Source organism: Gracilinanus agilis, chromosome 1, assembly GCF_016433145.1.
Source record: "Gracilinanus agilis isolate LMUSP501 chromosome 1, AgileGrace, whole genome shotgun sequence".
Classification (NCBI taxonomy): Eukaryota; Metazoa; Chordata; class Mammalia; order Didelphimorphia; family Didelphidae; genus Gracilinanus; species Gracilinanus agilis.
Window position 1 is genome coordinate 601,420,135 of NC_058130.1, and position 23,217 is coordinate 601,443,351.

General features: G+C 38.5%; 2 protein-coding genes across 2 annotated transcripts in view; one reads left to right on the forward strand and one right to left on the reverse strand.

Moving 5' to 3' along the window:
- Positions 1-19,425, forward strand: part of DTNBP1 (dystrobrevin binding protein 1) — a 233,911-nt gene extending 214,486 nt beyond the window's left edge. Inside the window, exons 12-14 of the mRNA XM_044667645.1 lie at positions 8,208-8,363; positions 16,448-16,585; positions 18,975-19,425. Coding sequence (XP_044523580.1) covers positions 8,208-8,363; positions 16,448-16,585; positions 18,975-19,207 — 527 coding nt within the window. The 3' untranslated portion in view covers positions 19,208-19,425. The remainder of the gene's footprint in view (positions 1-8,207; positions 8,364-16,447; positions 16,586-18,974) is intronic.
- A 2,529-nt stretch (positions 19,426-21,954) lies between these two features.
- JARID2 (jumonji and AT-rich interaction domain containing 2) overlaps positions 21,955-23,217 on the reverse strand; it is a 192,798-nt gene continuing 191,535 nt past the window's right edge. The window contains exon 17 of the mRNA XM_044667633.1: positions 21,955-22,501. Coding sequence (XP_044523568.1) covers positions 22,319-22,501 — 183 coding nt within the window. The 3' untranslated portion in view covers positions 21,955-22,318. The remainder of the gene's footprint in view (positions 22,502-23,217) is intronic.

The following is a 23,217-nucleotide window of genomic DNA, read 5'->3' on the forward strand; positions in this document are numbered from 1 at the left end:
ATAAAGCAACTTGTATTCAATTGTTAGGATGGGAAGTGTTCTGGGGAAGCGATTGCAGAAATAATTTTATATCCTTTATTTTAAAGAGGATAAAATATTGTATTGAATGGTAGATCTATCAAATAATTTGTGAATCACAGAACAAAATATTAGGATTAGGAGGAATCTTGGTTCATTTTCTTTTGTTATGCAGTATTTTAAGTTGCTCACTAACATTTTTCTTCAACTTTTTTTTCTTAAGGATAAGAAAAAGAAGATGGGGGAATAGTGGAATGTGGTTTTTAAGAAATTAGAAACTATCCTATTCTTAATTTCTCTTTTCTAGTTTTAAGATAAATATACCTGAAGTCCATATTCTAAAATGAGTATCCAAATTTTGCAATTCTAAAAGCTGTCAGACTCATCTAATCTTGGGAAACCATCCATTTCCTTACTGACAGACAAGTAACAGATTAACAAAAGAATTTTACTTAGTTATCCTTTTGAAAAAAAATTTTAAATTTCTGTCTTCATCGATCATGTCTCTCACTTAACATCAGAAATACCTAAAGCAGAATCAGTTAATTATATATCTTTGATTGTTTATCTGTTATTTGCTAAATTTTAAGTAATTAGTATTTAAAAATGAAAATTAGATCTCCCTAATGATCAAGTCAATTTAGTGCTGAAATCATCCATTCTGTTCTCTCATTTTAAAGTCATTTTCATTAAATTAATTATATCCAACTCTATTGAAAATATAACTAAACATTTAATTCCACTAGTTAATTGGTTTTCCCATTCTTGGGATCTCCTTTTCCTTCTTGCTCCTTGATTTTGCAACAATTTTTAGTAGTTGATTATACTTTACCAAAGGTTTAGAGATTAGGTTAAACAAAACAAACTCAGTACATTCCACATTTCTTCTTAGCAGCTGTGCAGAAAGGTTTGGTTGTATAATAGGTTAAAAGTGTTGATGAAAATGACTTCGTTGAATTTTCTGTGGATTTCATATATCTGTTATCCCTATTTTCCATTACAACAGATAGCTGAGAATTTATTGTATCACCTTCACCAGTGCAAAAGGGTTGGTTTTTTTTTTTTAGTTGTTACCTATTAAGAATGGCTACTATCAATTAAATAAAATTTTTTTAAAAAGTGGCTACTGGTGGCTAAAGAGAAAGTTGGAACCAGATAAAACCTGAGTGATGATCTGAAGTTAAAATAAGAGAAAATAGCTCTAACTAGATAATGAGATTAAAGGAACACTGTGAAACAAAACAAAACAAAACAAAACAATTAATCTTTCTCTGCTTCAGTTTTTTTTTTCCTGCTTTCCACAAGTCTATTTAGAGCCTTAATAAATAGTATTGTTTCTGATTTTCTCTAATTGTAATTGATAAGTATGAACTTTGGGCTTCTTTTACTTAACAGAATATGACTTACAATTAAAATGTCTAAAATACAGTTGTTTGGAAACCCACTCTAGTTTACCCAGATGCAAAGTCAGCTAATATTTTCAGGAAATTAAAATGGATGAAGAAATAGAGGATTATAGTTCATGAAGGGGAAGTGACTTGCCCATAGTCACACAGCTACTAATCACTGGATTTGGGATTCAAATCCAGGTCTCTCTGCTTCTACTTCCAGTATTTTTTTTTCTTGTACTTAAAGAACTTTAGTAATCATCTTTCCACAGAATCTGTTATATTGATCTTAGAGACCAAACCCATTTACTGATGTTTTAGATTTATTTTAAAACTCACATGTTTTGAGATTTTGAAATTATCATTATTTTGAAAAGCTTATCACAAAATCTTTAAGCATCTTATTGAACTATGGTTGAGTTTTCTGCCAGCATAGGAAGATGAGTAATTTATATTAAGTCACCATTTCCAGTAATTGTACTGAAGACCCCTTTGGTACAAACCGTCTCTCTTCTCCCAAGCAAGGATCATAGGATTAAAAAAGTTGAGAAAAAACAAGAAGGTCCATGAAGGAGGAAAATCACTTCCAACAAATTATTGCTTTTCTTTTGTTTCACTTGGAACATGATAGTTGTTCTTTAATTAAAATCCCTTTCATGGCACTGCCTACATTGATATCTGTGTTTTTGAGCAGCTAATTCTGGAATGACTAAAAAAGAAAACAGATTAACCAAACTTTCTCTGAAGTGTCTGAAACATACTTAATATATTTAGGCATTTAGCTTCTACTCATTCCAATATCTTTGCAGTCATGAAGGATTTGAACAGTTACTTTGACAGCTGAACTGAAAATGAGAAGACATCCCTGAATAGTTCACTGATTTTTTTTTCTTTTTAAAGAGTGCATGTTGAATTGCTTGCAGGCTATATAAAGGAGATGAATATTTCTGTTTCTGATTGTGTCATTGGAGCCAAGGGTGATTTTCAATGTTACTGTCAATCCTGGCATGTGTTTCAGTGTTCTACTTCAGACTTCAGCCTTCCCCCACCCCCTTTTCAAATGTTTGTTCTTTCATGTTCTTTGTTATTAAGAGCTGCCTCCAGAAGTAAAATTCAGATTGGGTTTTCAAGAGAGGCAACAGGGATAATACAAAACATAGGGCAATGATGAAACAATTTAGCCTTGACTTTAGAATGCTTTAAAAATGAGTGTCTTTTTCTTTTGTAAATTTAGATTCCTGTTTATATTTTCCTATGTTCTTTCAGTTCCGTGAAGTAGGAGCAGTGGAGGCAGATAAATGGTAGAAGTACCCTAGGGCCGGGGCTTGATATGACATAAATGTCAGTCAATAAACATTGATTAAGGGCTTCTTCTATGGCAAGTATTGTGTTAAGTGCTGAAGATAACAAAGACTACATTAATAACAGGACAAGGGTACAAGAGCAGAAAATAGTTGTAGAATTGACCTGGCTCACCAAGAGACCATATGGGAAGGAGTGTGTAAAAAAGCAGAGCAAAAGGCCTAGGATAGAGAATCTTTGTGAGGACAAAGAGTAGTTTTAGGAGGAACAAAGCATAGAGGGATGAGAACCTAAAAAATTATGATCAGATAAATAAAATTCAATGCTCTTGATCAGTGTTCTTGATGATCATCCCTATATGAATCTGAGTTGAGGGGAGGGAGGAGTGAGACATGGAGTTTGAGTAAAGTGAGTAATCAGGAAGTTAGAGCATTTGTGGAAATGCCAATTCATGTATTGAAGTCTCCTGAAATGAGGGATAGAAAGGGCCATGTCACTAAACTCATGGAAGGAGAGTCTCCTAGGTATCAGTTGATAATAGCTACCAAAATCTGGGTGATAAGATTTGAACTGAATGAGTCTTAAAGAAGAAGTGATTGTCCAGTGATGATGGCAGGTGAGCCTGGAGGTACCAATGGGGAAGCTCAAAGTATTCCATCTCCCTCCCTCTCCAACCAGTGAGTTCAGGTTAATTAATGTGATCACAGAACCAGTTGAGTTTTTTAGTAAGATTCTGTGGGTTATCTTTTTTTGTTCTTTGATAATATTATCCTCTTTGAAATATCTTGAAAATCAATCCCTGAGTATCTTTAAAGTTGTCCCTAAAAATACATTTTCTATCTGTATTTTCAATGATATTCCCAACTTAGCACAATTTCTACTTCCTCATCAGGCACACTGGGTGTTGGGTGTTGTGTTATCAATGATGAGAAGTTTTGTAGATGCATTTTATATAGTTTATTGTCTTCCTGACAATTTCATTTGTAAATGCCCTTGGAATAATTTGGCATCACTGGGATACACCAAAACCCTTTTGCAAACTTGTTTTCCCTTCACTGCTTGTTTCCATTTTGTAAAAAGTACTGCTAATATCCATATTGGACAATCAACCAAATATTTAATGTGAGGAATAATTTATTTTGTTTTGATTTGTGTCCTTTTTAAAGAAACCAAGTTAGAGCCGGATCTCAGAGGACATCTAGTCCAACTCATATTCAAACCATGAATTTGAACCCATGAATCTTTCAAAAGTGATCATTCAGTTTTTGCTAATAACAAGGAACTCGACTAACTCCCAATACTACTATTCCATTTTAAGGCAGTTCTAATTATTAAGAAAAGTTTCCTTATATTGAGCTGAAATTTGCTTTCATGTAAGTTCCCTCTACTACTTCTAGGTTTTCTCCCTAGATCAAATTTCTTAACATTTCTTGTGTTACAGATCCTGTCAGGCTGGAGAAGCCTATGGATCCTTTCTCAGAATATTTTTTAATGTGTAGAATAAAATACATAAAATTACAAAGAAAACCTTATAACTGTATCTTAATATAATTGGTTTTCTTTGTAATTGGAAGGAATTTTTTAAAGTTCATGCCTGGGGTTGTGAGGTCCTAGAATCAAAATTGGCCTGACACATTTCTGACATTGCCTATCCCTTAGCACTGTTCTACCTTGGAACTGACACTTAATAGTAATTCTAAGACAGAAAATAAAGGTTTTAAAAAAATGTTCATGGAGCCTCTGTTAAGAACCCTTGCTCTAGGGATAAGCAGTATTAATTTCTCCTTCCACAAGATAGCCCTTCAAATATTAGAAGATAACTCTCTGATCCCACCCTTTAGTCCTTTCTAAGTTAAACATTCTGGAGCATACACTTAAGGTTGTACCTGTGTTCAGTTGAAAAATATTAGGTTTTTTACACTTCCATTAATGAAAAAAAATACCATACAGATACGCTGCTATTGTTCATTTAATAAGGTAATAAACAGAATTTTAGTGACTGTGATTCTATGTGTTATCACTATTTTAGAACATTAAATCTATATTCCCTACTAAAGCCCCCCTCGGATGCTGTCTCCTACTATAGAGCTGACCCCTTAAGTACTGGGGAGGGGGGGTGGGGTAAGGATGAAGGGAGGGGAAGTACCAGTTGAGCTCAGGCTCTTACCGGTTCTACCTTCTTAAATTAGAAAAGTATGAGCTGATGAAAGATTTTATCTGTCTTCAAATGCAACCTCACTAAGTTTGGAGAAACTCATAGCCAAAAGGTTGGCTATCACTTGACAACTTTTTTCATCCTGTCAGCTCACAAAGGACCATCTGCTATGGTGTGGAAGATTTGCAGTCCTGGGGGGAGGAGGGGAAGGGAGAGGAGAGGAGACGGAAAACCTGAAGTACTGAATGAAGCACAAACTTATATTTGCTAGCATTTTTAATAAATGCCATTTTTTAAAAATATCATTTGATGGTACCTGCAATATCTGACCAGATTAAGAAATGTGTAAGTTCAAAAAGTACTGGCAGTCAGGCTCAGTTCCTCTGTCTTTTATCCCCTAATATAATAAGCATGTAATATAATACACTGCAATCAGCTAGGTTGATTATTCCCTTTACAATAAAACTTAGCCAATTGGTTCTTTTTAAGTAGGCAGAATCCTTATTGCAGTGAAAATGATTCCATAAAGTGAGGTACACATGAACTTGTACAAGTCTGGGGGGATGCACAAGATGGGCATTGTACAGCTACCAAATGGAGTGTTTCTCAGACTGAAAATTAACACTTCTTGTGGGAGCAGGAGAAATTCCAAGAGTTTCCCAGATACCTGAGCTTTAGAGCTCTTAACAGCTGCTTAAGCTGGATGGAGGCAGAATAGTGCCTGAAGAAGAACTTATCCTTAAATACCCAGCAATTAAATGTCTATGCTGTGTAGTCTAGTCATATTTGGTGAGCTGGGGGACATAGGGTTCTAAAGATGGACTTATAGAGCTCTCAAGAAAGGAAAGATAGTTTAGTGTCTTATCACAAGATAAGAAAGTTAGAAAATTCCTGTCCTGTAATAACAATTAACAATTAACAAGCCCTTTTTATTGGCAGCAATTGGGTCTTAACAACTACGAGCCACAAGCTTGTTCTTTACAAATATATACTCGTAAAAGGAGTCAGTTATCCTTTCTGGCCAATTTCATCTGATCGACAGCACCTTTATATGTGGTTTTAGTATATGTTTCTTGCCATATAAAGTTATATGTATGTATATATGTGTATATGTGTGATATATATGTATTCAAATAATCTCTAGGCATAGGCACATGCACAGACTTGAGTCATCTATTTGGCAGTGATGGAATCTTCTCACCAGCTGTTACTTTTTCAAGATTCTATTAATATAGTAATAATCAGTTTCTCTTTTAAATGAATCTTTAGTCCAATTATGAACATTAATTTTCAAATATAGTTGATATTGCACAATGAGCAATAACAATTATTTTTGAAAAATATATCTTCTTTCTTTCCCACTGTCTCCTTTGAAAAGACTAGACCATAATGAAGAGATAGATATGATTAATTGTTGAAATAAGAATAGTCTCTCAAATAGCAATACTCATTTGAACATTTTTGTTAATCCGTCACATTATTTTATAGTCATGCCTTATAATCAATTACTTTTTCGATGGCCCTTTTTGCAGATGAGCTAGCTTTCTTTATTTAGAATTCTTTTTAGTGTCTTAGCCTCTCAGTTTAGAAATTCTCTACTTATTTCACAATGAGATGTTTTGGAATGACAGAGGTAAGGACAGAATGTCAGTAATTATGTTATTCTAGCACACAACCCAGGTTGCTATATACATATTACTAGATTCAAGCCACATTAGGAATCTGCATAGACACTGCACAGGAGTTCTCATAACCCGAAGATCTATGAACAGTTAATTTTGTTTTTGTAATTGTATTTCCATGAACTTGGACAGAAAAAATTATGTATTTATTTCAATTTAACTAGTTTCTTTTGCAATCCTATGTATTTTATTTTACTGTATTTTAAAACATTCCAAGAGAGAACTCAACCACTTTATTAGCCTGCCAGAGGTAAAAAAATATTTCTGTGGAATTTTGAAAGGATGAATAGATGAGTAATTACATACAAATTTGGAGTATAAACGTTTTAGGAATCTGTGACTTTAAAGCAATATAAAATTATCAGCTTGCTGAGGGTGAGCAGTGACTTGTGCTTGCTGGTGAATCATAGGAAATGCAATTTTATTCATTTTCCTTCCTTGATGCTTCTTGGGGGAAGGGTTAAGCAAGTACAAAGTATTTATAGGTCAGAAAAGCAACTGGGCATCCTGAGTTTATGTCCTTCCTCTGCCACATGCTGGCTGTGTGATCCTAAGATAGTCACATAACCTCTTAGTGGTGTAGACATCTCTGTAAGACTGTTAGTTGCAGAATTTTGCTTATCTGCACTGGTATAGGGAATTTACTGACTGGGAATTCTCTACTCTAATGAAATCACAAGTCCTGGATGCTCCCTCTCCCCCAAAAAATCTTTAGCTACTTACAAGGATACTTAAAAATAAACAAATAACAGGCCTTGTCTGATATCCCTAACCTATCCTCAAATTTAGAGGGTACCCCTGTTCAGAGAATATTGGATTTGGAGTCTGGAAAGATAGTTCAGATCCTGTCTCTGTCATTTACTAGCAATGTGACTGTGAATGAAGCTGCTGGACTCAATCATCTTACCTCAAAGATCCTTTCCAGTTCTAAATAATATATGATCCTACAATCCTGATTCTGAAGTGGGACCACAAGATTTCATACTTCTCTGTCCATCTCTCCCACCCCCACTATTAGAATATAAGATTCTTTAAGATATTTTTGCCTTTGTGTCTACAGCACCTTACATTAGTGTCTTGCACAAGGTAGGTGCTTAGTACTTGTTTGTTTTATTAAAGTGCCCTGCCCATGTATCTAAACTGGGTCCGTAGGGTCATGTGTCCTAAACAGTGCTATAACATTACAATGGATTATAATCAGTGAAGTGTGTTTATTATTAAGTGTTCAATGCCTCATCAAACAGAAAAAGTAATGCCCCTCACTTACTTTCCTGGGGAGGAGTGAGATGCAAGGAGGGGATTTAACCCAGCTTCATCAGACTGATGTCACAAAGGATGGTGTTGCCCTTCACTGTCAGAATCAGACCCCTAAATACAGGGAACACTTGCTGCTTCAGTCGATATTTATTTACAGATAAATGAGGCAATCAGGAATGCACTGTCATCAGTCTTAGGTAGCATTTCCAGGTGAGATAGTAAGATTTCTGGCCTGGATGTGAATAATACCACTACCACCACCATCATAGAGCATAGCCAGTTGGACTGGACCTAGGTTTCCATCTGCAGGCATCAGACCCTTTTTCAAGTTAAGTTGGCAGTGATTTTCTATTCCTCGCCTTTATCAAAGCCCTCCCTGAAGTCACGTTCTTTTTTCTTTCTCAGCTGAGCTAGATGCAGAGCATACTCAGAAGGTGCTAGATATGGAACACAGCCAACAGCTGAAATTAAAGGAACGCCAGAAATTCTTTGAAGAAGCCTTCCAGCAGGACATGGAACAATATCTTTCTACAGGCTATCTGCAGATAGCTGATCGACGAGGCAAGTTTGGACATTTTTCAACCCATAGATGTGTGTGTCTGTGTATCTCATGCTCTTGACGCCCCCAGGGAGGGATTGGGAACAGAGCCATTTAATATCTGAGTCCATTGTTAAACATATAAGATTATTCAAATATTCATCATATTGGCCTAGAGCTACTTTCTGGCATTGCCTAGAAAGTCTCTAGACTTTAAAAATGGAAGAAAATTTAACTGCCCAGTGGAGCTTTTAAGATATTTTCATTTCTCTTCCAGAAAACTCATTTATGAACTCCCTGCCAGGTAAAATAGTCCAGTGACAGGAAACAGCAGAGGTTTACTTTGAATTTGTGGGCTGGAGCCAGGAAGGCTAGACACTTCTACCCCACATGCTAACAATAATAAAATTAGATGATAATATAATTAGTTAAATTCAAAACTAGTTGAATGGCTGGACTCAAAGAATAGTTGTTAATTGTTCAATGTCAACATGGTAAACAGTCTCTTGTGAAGTATACAAGGGATCTCTACTTGGCTCTGTGCCGTTTAACATATTTATCAGTGACTTGGATAAAAGCATAGATGACATCCTTATCACATTTTCAGGTGATACAAAGCTGGCTTAAGTTCTGAAGGACAGGATCAAAAAGATCATAACAAGATAGCTTACTGGATTGAATCTAAAAGGCAAAAACTCAGTAAGAATAATTATGAAGTCTTACATATAGGTTCAGAAAATTCAATTCACAAATGTACGATTGAGATGACTTGTTTACACAGCATTTTGTCTGAAGATCTTGGGAGTGGAGGGGAAGAGGAAAAGACTGCAAATGCCATGTGAGTCACTGGTCTGATATGGCAGCCCAAAGAATTAATGCAACTTTAGGCTACATTGTGAGAGGCAGAACTTGGGGACTAAGAAGTGACTGAGTGTCTCTCTGTTTTCTGCCCTTGTGAGATCACATCTCCAGTGGTGTTTCCAGCCTGGAGGATGTTGATAAGCTAGAAGAGTATACAGAGGAGAGCAACTGAGATGAAAAGGGCCTTTATTTAGTCCATGTCAAGGGCTGTCATATGGAAAAGGAATGGATTTATTCTGTTCGACCTTAGAGGGAAGAAGCAGAACAGTATGTAAAAACTGCACACACAAAAAAGAAAGTTAGGCATAAAATCAAGAAAGTCTTCCCTAAGAACCATAGCTGTCCAAAGGTAGAATGAGCTGGGAGGCTCCTCTTCATTGGAAGTCTTCAGACAGGTGTTGATGACAACTTACTTTTCAGACGTGTTATAGTGAGAATTCCTTTGGGTTATAGAGTAGACAGAATGGTTTTTGAAGTTCCTTCTTTGTGTCATTTTGAAATTTACCAGTTGTAGAAATGGCAACAGAACAAAAAAGAGTATAATATTACCTGTAAATTCTCCTGCTTTTTGAGCTTCTGTTGCCCTACCATTTGGTATAATTCTTATAAACTTCCATCATGCTCTTTCCCCACCTCCTTTATGTATCTCTTTCATTCTGTCCTCTCTCCACCATGCCTCCCTACTCAAGGGGGAGGCATCTAGGGGGGAAATGGGAACAAAAGGTGGAAGGAAAGGGATGCAGAAGAAATCAATCAGTTCATAATACCCAAGAATCTTAACAGAAAATATGGATCTTCTACCATAAGTAGATTGTGAACTTCTCATTACAGAAAAGATGAACTTAATCTATTAGGTTGTTTTAAAAAAACTCTTTACCTTCAATCTTAGACTCAATACTGTATATTGATTCTAAGGAAGAAGGTTGGTAAGGGCAAGGCAATGGGGATTAAGAAACTTGCCCAGGGTCACACAGTTAGGAAATGTGGCTGATATCAGATTTGAACCCAGAACTTCCCATCTCTAGATCTGACTTTCAATCTACTGAGCCATCTAGCTGTCCCCACAAACATTATTATCTGTTGATGATAATGGTAAAGCTTCGTGTTTTGCCTAAGAAAAACCATATATTTCTTCTTCAAAGAAGAATTATTTTGTCAGAAAATGATTACCCTTTTCCCCCAGGGAGGAAAAACTGCCCGTTGTCTAAGACATCATGTAAAATATGCCGTATTTTTCCACCTGTCTGGTGGCATTAAGCTTTGTGCTATTCCCTAGCCACAGACATCAAGCCATACCACCTCCTGTTCTCTTCCGAGAGTGTCACAAAACTAGGCAAGAGGGTGCAGATCTGTCAAGGCAATTCAAAGTACATGGCTTAATGGTGGCCAAAGGGTCTCTTCATATAGGAAGGAAAGTGAACACAGACATCACATGAGTATTAACATGACTTTAAAAGTTTTGTGTTAACATAATAAAAGATAACCCATGCCACTGCAGTATGTTTCTGGGTATGTAGATTGGTTTGCTTTGAAATACAGAAGTCAAGAAAACAAATTTGTCTTCTGCAAACAGTGCACTATTGTATCACTGTTAGGTCATTTGGAGAAATTTCAAATGTGTCCTTTATTCTCCATTATAGCCAATCAATCAGCTAGCATTTATGAAGTACTGTGTGCCAGTAATACAAGGATCCAAAATGAAACTCCCTACCCTCATGGACCTGGCATTCTATTAAGAAGACACAAACATAAATGTTTTAAATATATATAAACAATACAAGATAAATTTTTAGGAAGGGAAAGACATTAAGTAGTGTGGAAAGCATCCCATTCTAATGGAACTCATTTTCCACCTTCAAGTTTAGTAAAATCTCTGTCCAAACAGTATTATGATCAGTGTGAGAGAATCAGAAGCTCATTGCTAAAACCAGATTTTATCACATCGGCCTTCCTTGGACAGTGTTGTGGTCATCTTATGTTCTGTTCTAAATGCTCTGAAAAGACTCTTCCCTGATGAGACAGATTGGTTCCTTCAGAGAAGTGATGATAACATAATTCTGTTGGCCAGCAGCGAATTGTGCTACTTGCCTTAAGGGTTTGCATCTAGATCATATGACAGGAACAACTCTGCCCAGTCCAGGGAGCAGAGACCAGAACATAAGCAGAATTCCAGCCTAAGGAAAGACTGCAGAAAGGTTTTACTCTTCTATTGAACATTTCTGTGACACCTAACTCAAACTAATAATAGAAATGTCAGCTCTATACAATCTAGCTGTATGTTGTTGTTGTTTTTAAAAACTTAATTTTGGGTGATTCCAGCTATCTGGTGTACTTTTCTCAAATATCAGATAGGATTGGTTAATATTCTCTAGTTTAGAGGGACCTTTTGTGATTTTTATGGGAGTGGGGGTAGAGGGAGGAATTGGAGGGGAAAAGCTAGTATTTATATAGTGCCTGCTATGTTAAACATTTTACAAATATGTCATTTGATCATCACAACAATTCTGGGAGGGAGATGCTATTATCCCGGATTTTACAGGTGAGGAAACTGAACCAAACATAGCTATTAGTATCTGAGGCCAAATTTGAACTCTGGTCTCACTCATTCGATCCACTGAGAGCCCAGAGCTCTATCCACTGCACCACCAGCTAGCTACCTCTCAAATTTTTCAAATTTCATTCACCTTTAGCTAGGGCAAGCCTCAGTTCTGGGTAGCCAGAAAGAACAAATGAATCTCTTTGAAAAATCAGCTTGCTATTATTCTTTAAATGTCCTCACTTTAACAGTACAGACTGCCCTTTCTTGGGGAAGAGTCTTCATTTCTAAAATTGAATGTGAAGAAATTTAATTAATTAGGAATAATCCAAAAATATATCACCATATTGAACAAGATATTTTAGTCATATACCACAAAATAAAACGGCTGAATTTCAATCATGTCTCAGCCCCCCCCCCTTGTACCCCCCCAATATTCATTTTTTAATTGAAACAAGGCAAGGCAAATTATATTCAGATGGCTATTTATAGAACCTTCTATTTATACTGAGAAAAGAGAGAAAGGGTTTAAGAACCAGTTAGGCCATAGCAAAAGCTAGGCTAGTCAGTCCTCAGAATGAGAAGAAGCTTTATACTCTTGGAGGTTCTTTGCACCATGTGAGTAGAGAGGGGGACTCTGGGAGACTTCAGGGAATGCAATAAAGACAGAGCACTAGTTAAGGGCACAGCAAAACTAATCAAGCAGCAATTATTTCTTGGGTACCTGATGTGTCTTGTCCTGTACAAGGTGTAACAATCCCATAATATTGGGTATTTTGATTATAAAGAACAAGTACTCCAGGAACAAGGACCAGAGGAGATCAAATATTATTGTAATTCCCTTATCCCAACATATACCCAGATTGACTCCTAAGGATGTAGTTTTTGAAAGAATTGGTGTGTATGGAAGGTTCCCAGAATATCCTGAGGGGGCAGCTAAGTGGCACAATGGACAGAGCACCAGAGCTGGCGTTGAGAACACCTTGAATCAAATCTGGCCTTAGGTACTTTCCAGCTATGTGACACTGAGCAAATCACTTAATCCTTTTTGCCTCTCTGTCTTACAGTTGTTAATAGGACAGAATTCTGTAAGGGTTTTAAGGGGGGGAAAAGAATACACTGAGATGTTGCTAGATTAAATGAGCAAAGGGGCATATTGTTGGGGGAGCTCACTTAAAGACAGTGCAGATCAAGTTGAGATCATCTAATTCTTGTTTTGCAAATGATGAAACTTGGATTTAGAGAGGTATTGACTTATGCAAATTATACAGTAAGTTGGTGATTGAGGTGAAATTAAGTCTTGTTCTCCCATTCGAGGGTTCTTTTTCACCATATCATGCTGTAGTAACTGTGTTTTTATATATATTATTAAAATCAAAAGCAAGGTGTTTGAGTTACTCATATAATAAAGATCCAAAATTAAAGGATGACAAAATGAACTGGACCTAAAAAAACCTCTTAATTCAGATCGCCGAAATATTACAGCTTTTATAAGTAGTGACCATTTCATAAGCAAAATTCCTGAAAAAGGTAATGTGTTCAATGTCATATATACTGGAACATGAGAACTGTGTGGTTGTAGAATGTAGTTGGTGCATGTAACTAAGTTAATTAAATCAAAGAATGTGAAAGTGTCATTTAGAGAATTTCCAGTATGCCTTTGGACTAGTAATGGGTTCCTTATATAACCTCCTGCCTAGTACCCAAATTGCTCTCTTTTTAAACCATTCAAGTAATTATTCAACAATCACTTATTGAGTATCTATGTGCCGTGCCAGGCACAGTGCTAGGAAAGAGAAACACAATTAATAACAACCTCTGTTTTCAGGAAGCTTTAAATTTTATGAGGAAAAAACTTGTACAAAAAAAGAAGTGAATCCAACGTACATACAAATTAATTTTCAGAGTGGGTACCTGAGACAAATAAGAAAAGGCCTAGGGGAGAGGTGGCACTTTTCCATAGCTTGGATAGCGCTAGGGATTCTAAGGAGTGAAGAGGGGAGGGAATTTGAGGCAACTAGGATGTATTAAGCACTTTGTCTGTGCCAGGAATATTTTAATAGCAAGAATATTTTAATAGTAACAAGGAAAAGCAAAAAATATTCCCTGCCCTCAAGGAGCTAACAGTCTAATAGGAGAGATGACCTGCAAACAATTCTATACAAAACACACACACAGAGGATAAATTAGGGGCAGTAGTCTCAGAAGGAACATACTAAGGACTGGGAAAGGCTTCTTAAAAAAGGTGAGAATTAAGCTAAGACTTAAAGGAAACCAAGAAGCAAAGAAGAGGAGGGAGCAATTTCCACTGTGGACAAGAGTTGGGGAAAACATTGAGAGTTTTGCAAGTCATGGTCGCTGCATCATAGAGGACACCCAAGTTAGGAAGGACTTTATTTAAAAGGCCATCAGAGAATTTTAGATTTGACCCTAGAAGCAGTAGGGAACCACTGGAGTTGACTGAATGGGAAGTGGGAAGGTGAGAGAGGGTGATAGGAAGAATGAGTTGGAGTAGGAAGAGACAACCAAGAGGCTATTGTGATAGTCCAGGCAAGAGTGTGGATACGGAGATCTCATGAAGACAGAAATAAGATTTTGACAGCTGATTGGATGATGGCAACATCTAGGTGAGCCTGGATGACTAGAAATATGTTGGTACCCTGAAGAGTAATAGAAAAGTTAGGAAGAGTTCAGTTTTGAGTATGTTGAATTCTAGATGTTTAGATTGGCAAATAGGAGAGGAGAGACTGTAGGTGCAGAGAGAGGGTAGGGCTTTCAAGTGAAATAATAGAGGGCAGAAGGGAAAGGACCCAGAACAGAGTAGTCGTGACATTGGTCATGTTTGGGGAACAACACGTTGGCTGGGGTACAGTATCATGAGGGGAATTGTGAGGAAATAGCTTGGAAGGTAAATTGAATCCAGATGGTCATGGGCTTCAAATGCCAAACAAGAATTTTGTATGTTATCCTAGAGGCATTGAGGAAGCACTAGAGCTTCTTATCTTTGGCTTTAGAAATATTAATTGGATGGCTGTGTGTAGGGCAGATTGCAAAAGGGAGAGACTAGAGGCAGGGGGTCTAAGTAGGAAGCTGTTGTAGGAGTCCAGGTGAAAGGTAAAGAGGTCTTGAGCCAGTGTTGAGGCAAGATAGATTGTGGCAAGAAAATCAACAGAAATTGGCAACTGACTGGACAGGAGGCTTGAGGGAGAATGAAGTCAATGAACCTAGGTAGCTGGGATGGCACAGCAGTTGTTCATCTGAGTATGATGTAGAGGGGATTTCCTATACTGGTCCCAAGCACTAAAGAAAGGAGGTGGGCATTATATTTATAATTCTATAAAGATTTCTCTAGTAAAGACTGCCTTCATAGTAAATGTAATGTGGAAATTCTCACTGAGGTTGAGCCCCTGCTTTAAATGACTGTTTTATAATTACAATTCACACATCCTAATAATGAAGTATAATAATAGGCAGTAATAATTGTAGTAAATTAGACCTCAGATCAATGAGACGGTTAGGGTTGATGATGGAAATGTAAACCTTTTTAATGAATTTGCTGCTATTTTGTCAGATTCTGACTTCAGTTATTTTTTTTTTAAAAATCTATCATAACAAATGTGTCGCTAATGAATGTGGCCTTTCATTGTGCCCTTCTTCTTATTTTTCCTTCCTCCACTCTGTCTTTTTCAAAACCCTTATCTTCTGTCTCAGAGTCAAAACTTAGTATTAGTTCCAAGGCATTAGACTAGGCAATTGACTTGCCCAGGGTGACACAATTAGGAAGTATGAGAGGCCATGGCAACTTGCACCCATAACAGGCTCTCTACACTGAGCCATCTGCCCCTCATTCTCTAATGAATATGCTTTTCAATGGTGAGCTCTTCTGGGGGGGAGGGGGTTGTTGGGGGAAGTTACTTCTCTATTGGCACAAATGAATGGACTCAGTTCTTGGAATTTTGGAGGGGAAATGGTCATGTTTTTGAAAGGGCTATTACTTAAGCCAGGGCTGCTTAACTTTTTGAGTTATAGACGCTCCCCCCCCCCCACTCAGAATGCTTTAAAATGCATAAAGCAAAAACATATTAAAAGGTATCAAGTATATACATATTATATATTTTGATATAGATTTTTTAAATACAAGTTCACAGACCCCAAGCTAAAAAAATCCCTGACATAAATAAGTGTTTTCCCATGTCCAATTTGACTTCAAGAGCCATCAGAGCTTGTTTTCTGATTTAACCTTGCCTCAGTCCTTCTATGTAAACCAAACTGGAAACCAGGTTTTTTAATAGTTTGTTACCTAAGAAAATCCTAACCACAAATGGTTAAACCCAGAAGCCAGAAACCCTGCCCCAATCTAAAAAAGAATTTAGGAGTAAATGAGCCTAGTTCTTCCTGCATTGAAAAAGCAATGTTTTGCACCGAGAACTTTGGGGGGAGGACCAAGTATAGGAAATAGGTTTCTGGCTTCCAGAAAGGCCCCCTATGATTCAGCTGGGTCCTTCCACTCCTTATATAAAACTCGCAGAAACCCCTGAGCAGATATATTTCTGCTCCAATGCTCACTTGTCCCGCTGCTAATTGACCAAACAGATGAAATCTTTGATTGTCCCTTGTGAGCACGTTGGCTTTTTTTAGGACATTGCTATGAAGGGAAGGGTGACAGCATGAATGGTCATTTTGGTTAATTCATTTTTTATTTGTTTCCAGAGCCCATAGGCAGCATGTCATCCATGGAAGTAAATGTAGATATGCTGGAACAGATGGACCTGATGGATATGTCTGATCAAGAAGCCCTAGATGTCTTTTTGAACTCAGGAGGGGAAGACATGCTCTCTCCTGGTCTCGGTAAGATCTGAGACATGATTATGGCATGTCCTGCCTAAACAAAACTATATATTTTATACATATATTTTATGCATATATTTTACTTTTGAAGTAAAAGTATGTGTGTGTACATACACATACTTTTACTTCAAAAGTTTATTTTTTTGGTGAATTTTCCACTTTTAAGATAGCAGCCTTGGCTTTTGGCACCCAAGGCATATGAAATCAATTATTCATTGCAGTTGTCCCAACACTAACTTTGAACTAACTGCTGATATTATACATACTAGATTCTTCTCCCAAAGGAAAAGGCAAGTGTAAAGGTTTCTGCACTCTCTCTCTCCAATGAACTACTTAAGAAGCTAGATAATAAATTAGGAATGGGGACTGACCCGAACAGCTGTCTACATTGAGCACCATGGACAAGCTCCCCGAGTCCTGGGCCCAGTGCCCAGAGAACAAGGTCAGCAGCAGCACACCACCACAGCTCATATGCACTCATTTCTGAATGCAAATCAAGGAAGCAAAGGTAGATGAATTTTTAGGCACTCTTAGTAGCTAGCTTACTTTGCCATAGTCACAAAGTTTAGTGAATTCCAGAGCCTGGACTAGAATTCACAACTCCTCAAAGCCTGGATTGGAGCGTCTAGTCCATTATCCTGGGCCTCTCTTTATTCTCATTCTACTGAAGAAATGACGCACTCTCCCTCCCCCCAATCTGCTTGTTAAGTCTGGTACTCTCTCTTTTAAAAACATTAGCTAGGTCAGCAATGCAATGATCCAGGACAACCCAGAGGAACTTTGAGAAAGAACGCTATCCACATCCAGAGAGAGAACGGTGGGAGCAGAAACTCAGAAGGAAAGCATTTGCTTCATCCCATGGTTCAATGGGAATACAATTGGGGATATGTAGACTCTAAAATCAGTGATTCCCAAAGTGGGCGCCACCGCCCCCTGGTGGGTGCTGCAGAGATCCAGGGAGAGGTGATGGCCACAGGTGCATTTGGGGGCGGTGTGCTAAGTAATATTTTTTCTGGAAAGGGGATGGTAGGCCAAAAAAGTTTGGGAACCACTGGTCTAAATGATCATTATTGCAAATATTAATAATATGGAAATAGGTTCTGAACAATGACACACATATAACTCAGTGGAAATGCTTGTCAGTTCCAGGAGTGGGGGGGGGGGGGAGGGGGAAGAACATGAACCATGTAACCATAGAGAAATATTCTAAATTAATTTAATAAAAAATGAAAAAAATAAAATTGTTCTCAAAAAAAAAATTTTTTTTTTAAAGCTAGGCGACCCTGGGCAAGTCATTTAACCCCCATTGCCTGGCCCTTACTGCTCTTCTTCTTTAAGGGGGAAGGATAAGGGTTTAAAAAAAAAACAAAAATACACAGCTAGGCAAGTGGAGGAAGGATCCTTTGGTTTCAATTTGAACCTTCTCCCCTGTCCCCAGGAAGTGGAGTCTGACTGCATTCACTTACCTGACTGATGGTGGCTTAGCATGTTCAGCCATTTGTTCTCATCCATAAGATGCTGGCACCAGGAAATGAAGGCAAAACACTCCCCCCACCCACCTCGATATTTGTCTTTGCACTTAATCTACATAGAAGTATTTTTAATAGAAGGCCCTCCCTTCTCTGGGTCTGCCTCTCCATCCACTGAGGTACCCAGCTGCCCCAACATGACATATTTGTAACAACCTCAATACATGTCTCAAACTACTCACCAGTGAGCACAGTCTACGCACTAGTGTTCCTTCCCTGGGCTTAATGAGGTCATTAGTACAGGGGCCACGGCTTGAGAAAAGTACCTTAAAGACACTTGGTTATTAAAAAGAAGTCCAGAGGGGCTCTGAAGCTCTTAATCCAGTTCTAGATTGGAAACGTTTTATAAATTTCCCAGCGACTCAAGTTTCTATTTCTTTGCTGGGTGGCATAAGGCAACTTTTTACTCTGATTCAAAGCTGTAGGGAAAAAAAATGGCTGAAGTTGATTTTAAAGTTCATAGTAGAAAAAAAGAACATTTAGGAATTTTATTACTGTTTTTTAAAAGGCAAGCTGAGCATTCTTTGTGGGAGAATGCTAGGCCTTGAATCCAAAGCCCTTATTACTAGCGGTGGGGCCTGTGGCCGACCCCTTAGCTCTGCGGTGAAATAGGGAAAACACCAGCCCCGCCCCCCCCTCCCACCCATCGCCCAACAGGAGCAGGGAGTCATGTCACCTTCTATATACTGCATAAAAACCAAACGTGAAAACTTTCCACAAACACGTTACTGTCCCAGCTAAGTGCCAAGTGGCAACTAGATGATGGGTGGGAGGCCGGCCTTTGGCACCATCCCGCTCCTAGAGAGGCCTCCTCCCCCGGGGAAGGCTTGTGATGTCCTCTTCTCCTGTCCTTTCTGCAGGGCCTGATCCCAGCACCTGTCAGAACGAAATAAGCCTCGAGGTTCCCAACCGCTCTGCCTCTAGAAGCAAACTGTCTTCATTCTCCTCAGTGTGCGCTGACTCTGCCACCCAGGAGAATAGTGAAAGTGGAGAGTCCCCTGTGGTTCAGTCTGATGAGGAAGAAGTCCAAGTGGATACTGCTCTGGCTACCATGAAGGCTGGCTCAGATGTCAGTGAGGAAAGTGACTCCTAAATGCCATTGAAGCCTAGCCTTCATGGGATAACTACACAGTATTTCAATGAAGACAGCTCAAGCCTGGATCAGATTGCCTGCCTGAAGTCGTTTGTTTTATGGGGATACTAGACTTTTATTAAATTGCCAATAATAAGTGGGAGTTGCCTAAAAGCACAGTTTTCTCTGACAATAAAATTTGAGCATTATTAAACTTTGTACAGCAGATAAATTCTGAAGATCTTAGTCCTGTTTTTCTTTGTTTGTTATACCTAATTCCCATAGTGGCTTAAAAGCAAAAGATTATTCCTTTCAGTAAGCCTAAAGTCTATCAATCACTTTCAAAGGAAAGTAGGTGGCACCTAATTCATGCCGAGTGAAAGGAACCTGGAAAAACGTCAGTTCTGCTCTGCTCAGTGGCTCATAGAAAACCAGTGGTTGGCCACTCTTGCTCAGAGGGAATTTGAAAAATTCCTAAATAAGATGCTCTCAGTTCAAAATAAAATAAGATTTGACAGTCCCCCCATTCTACTTTCCTACCAAACAATGCTGTATAATCACCATGTACCAAAAGATCAGCAGAAAAGGGCCCAAAGGAACAGACTTGGATCTAAAGCCAGAGACCCTCTATCGCCTTGACTCCTTTGGTGAGGAAAAAAAAAAAAAAAAAAGTAGTGGGAAACAACTGCCTAAGATGATGGTGGTTCTAAAACTAGCAACCTTGAACTTAATAATTTCTAGGCCCGAGGGAAACGAGGCTTCCAGCTTGTACCTGTGCTGCTGGGGGAGGGAGGGGAACGGCACAGCTCATTAAAGGAAAACAAATGGGAAAGAAATGGATTCAAAGGACGCAGAGCGACAGCAGGAGAGTGGGGGAGATACCAAAGAAGTCAGGAGCGACCCCACAAGCCTCCCCGAGCCTTGGTCTAACTGTCATGGCTCACAACAGGCACCACACATTTTGCCTTTTGCGGGCACCTCACAGGCTGTGAGAAAAAACTGGACTTTAAAACAACAACTAGGATCCTGAGAATAAAGCCAGGGCTGCTCTTCTCTCTGATTTCTAATTTCCTACCACGGATCACCAGGGGAAGAGTGCCAGGGATGGGGCAGCACCCCTCCCTCAGGCAAGAAAGAGCTTGTTCCACTCACTCATCTTCCACAAGACAGACAAATGTCCAAAAAACTTGTTTTTATTATTAAACCTTGTAGTACAAACCTGAAAAGTAAACAAAAAAACTGGCAATAAACAACAATGAAGTCTTTCCTTCCAAGGAAAGAGAGCAGAGCAGCGCTAATAAATTAAATGTCCAACTGTAAGCCATAGTCAGAAGTTTACTGTCAAAAAGAGGGGAAAGTACACAGCAAGGCCATAAAAACCGGACAACCACATTGGAAAACACGTGACTTGTTTATGTTATTGTTCAATATTCCAAAAAACAGTTCAGTCTTCTGCAACAACAACCAACAAATTGTATGCTAGGGCTCCCTGACAAGTCCTCACTGGCAAGCTCGGTGTGAGGTGGGTAGCTACGGTCTTGTTGAACTCAATTATGAAACAAAGGACAGCTTGTGAAAAGTTTCCCTTCTTTATTCCACACAGACTGTACACACAACCAGAAGAGGGCGACAGCTACTCCATTATGATTTTTGTTGTTGTTCAGTGAAGTAAGCAGCACTTATATAAATGTTACAAGAAAAACCCTGTAAGCATCCAGTCCAATCCAACCGATGAAGAAACGGAAACGTAAGGCTTTTTCTTCATCTTGTCCCTTTGCCGCCCTTCCCACCCTCCCCACCGAGAAAAAAGGCTCAAGTATTTAAAACAATTTACAGGCATATGTACAAAAAGGGATGGGATTTCTTGTGTGTGTTTGTGTGTGTTTGTGTGTGTGCGCGTGTGTGTGTTTTGTTCTGTTTTATTACAACATAGAGGAAAAAAAATAGACAAGATGAGCGTAGATGCATTTTCACATTCAAAAACAACTATGCAGACCTCCTAGTGGCTCTAAATGTGATCACAGAAATGAAACAACTTCAAAAAGAAAGGATTAATGCTGACTTGTGTAAAGATGGGAAACAACAATAGCCGTGGGATGAAAATGGAATGTCAGAAAGATTGCACGTCTATGACAAAGAAGCACTTAGGGCTTCAATCATTTTTTTTCCTTTTTTTTTTTCTTGTAAGGATGCTATTGAAGGGTTGTTTTTTTGTGGTTTTTTTTGTTTTGTTTTTTGATAAAGTAGCCAACAGCACCAAAAAAATAACAGAATGGATTTCCTAATGAAATCAGGCACAGTTTTCCCTCACATGACCCCTCCAAGGTAGGCAGTCTTTCTTCTCTTTCTCTCTCTCTCTCTTTTTTTCCTTAAACAGATGCATAGTGATGTGCTGGTAAAAGAACCTCGTCACTCCAAATCTCATCCTTTTGCCTATGGTTAGGAAACAAAATCCACCTTCAGCTGCCATAACCTCCCAAAGAAAAAGAATGGGCATCTTCCAATTAAAAGAAGAAAATTACAAAACTCATCTTGCACATGACAGAAGAAAAGACAGCCAAAGTAAAGCAACTTCTTCTTTCAAGTTTTTTTTTTGTCTCCTACCCCCTTTCTCTCTAGAAAATCTGCTCACATGTCTGGAGAACAAATTATAAAATACATCAAATTTCAACCTATTTAAAAATGGGTTAAAAGTCTTTCCCCCCCCCACAGTCACAAAAAAAAAAAAAAAAAAAAAACAAAATCCCCCGCAAAAAAAAAAAAAAAAATGTAACAACCCCACCAAAACAAAACCAAGAAAACAAAACCAATCCAACAACAACAAAAAACAAACAAAAAAAGGCTTTTGCTTAGCCAGAGGGGTGATAACAAATTAATATCTCAGCCCCCTCAAGGGTTTTAAAACAGTGAATATACGGCAGTTTCCAAAAATCCAACTGCAGTATCTAGCTATCTAAGTACAAAAAAAATTTCAACAATTTAATGCTAAAACAAAATTAGTTCTCTAAAACCAGAAGAAAATCTTCTTTAGAGCTAGTGCAAAGACAGCTTGTATTCTACAGCAAGTACTCCAAACTAGGATATAATAATTACAAAAAAATATATATAAATTGACAATGAGTGTTGGCATCTTCATGATGAACTTGAAGCACTTTTGGATGAACTGGAGGATGAAAGCCTAGATGATGGCACGTCAACTGTTGCTCTCTTGCGGGGTCCTCTTTTTGGTGTAGGCTTGCTGATACAGTTCTCAATGCTGCCATTTTTCCCAGATACTTTCCCACAAATCTGATTGACCAGACTGATAATCTGTTCCTGTTTGAGACAAAAAGGAGAGGATGAAATTAAAACTCTCTGGGAAGATCTTGCCCCTTCCCCTTATTTCCTTGGCCAAAGCACCTTAAAATCAGGAGCAAAGGCAGTGAGTGTATGGGAGCACACATCAGTGCCTCCAGAAAGCAGTGCTATCAAAGGCCATTGCCAAAGGAGCCCCACAGAACCTGTGGCAAAATGGCTTGTAAACAGAAACGGGGATAGGACTCCGGCCTAAGAAAGGCAGAGAACAATCCTGCCAGACTCTGGAAGGCTGACCACTGTTATCTGCCCTGAGGTGGCCTACGCTTTCCCCTAAGGCAGGACGAAGCTCCAGGCCTTACCTTAAAAAGGAATGGCAAGCCTGTTCTTTGAACACTTGGAAAAAGACAAAATGACAGGCTGTAACAGTGCAGGATGCAGCCTCGCTCTGGCTGCTTTGGGACTGACCTCAGGAGGTGTTTCAGCCAAAACTTGGCATGTTTTCTGGGCTTCTTGTATTTTATGTGGCGCCCTTAGGCTGGGGCTCCTTATCTTACTGCTGGCCATTCAAAGGTAAAACAAGCCTAGGAGGATGGATGGGTGTACAATGGGCACCCATTCACATAACTCAAAGGGGACACCATACATTAGCAACAGCTACTTTTCTTTGGTGCCCTGGGGATGAGGGCCTCCCAACAGTCCTTCCCACCCCTGCTGCCAAACTTCCTGTTTCATGT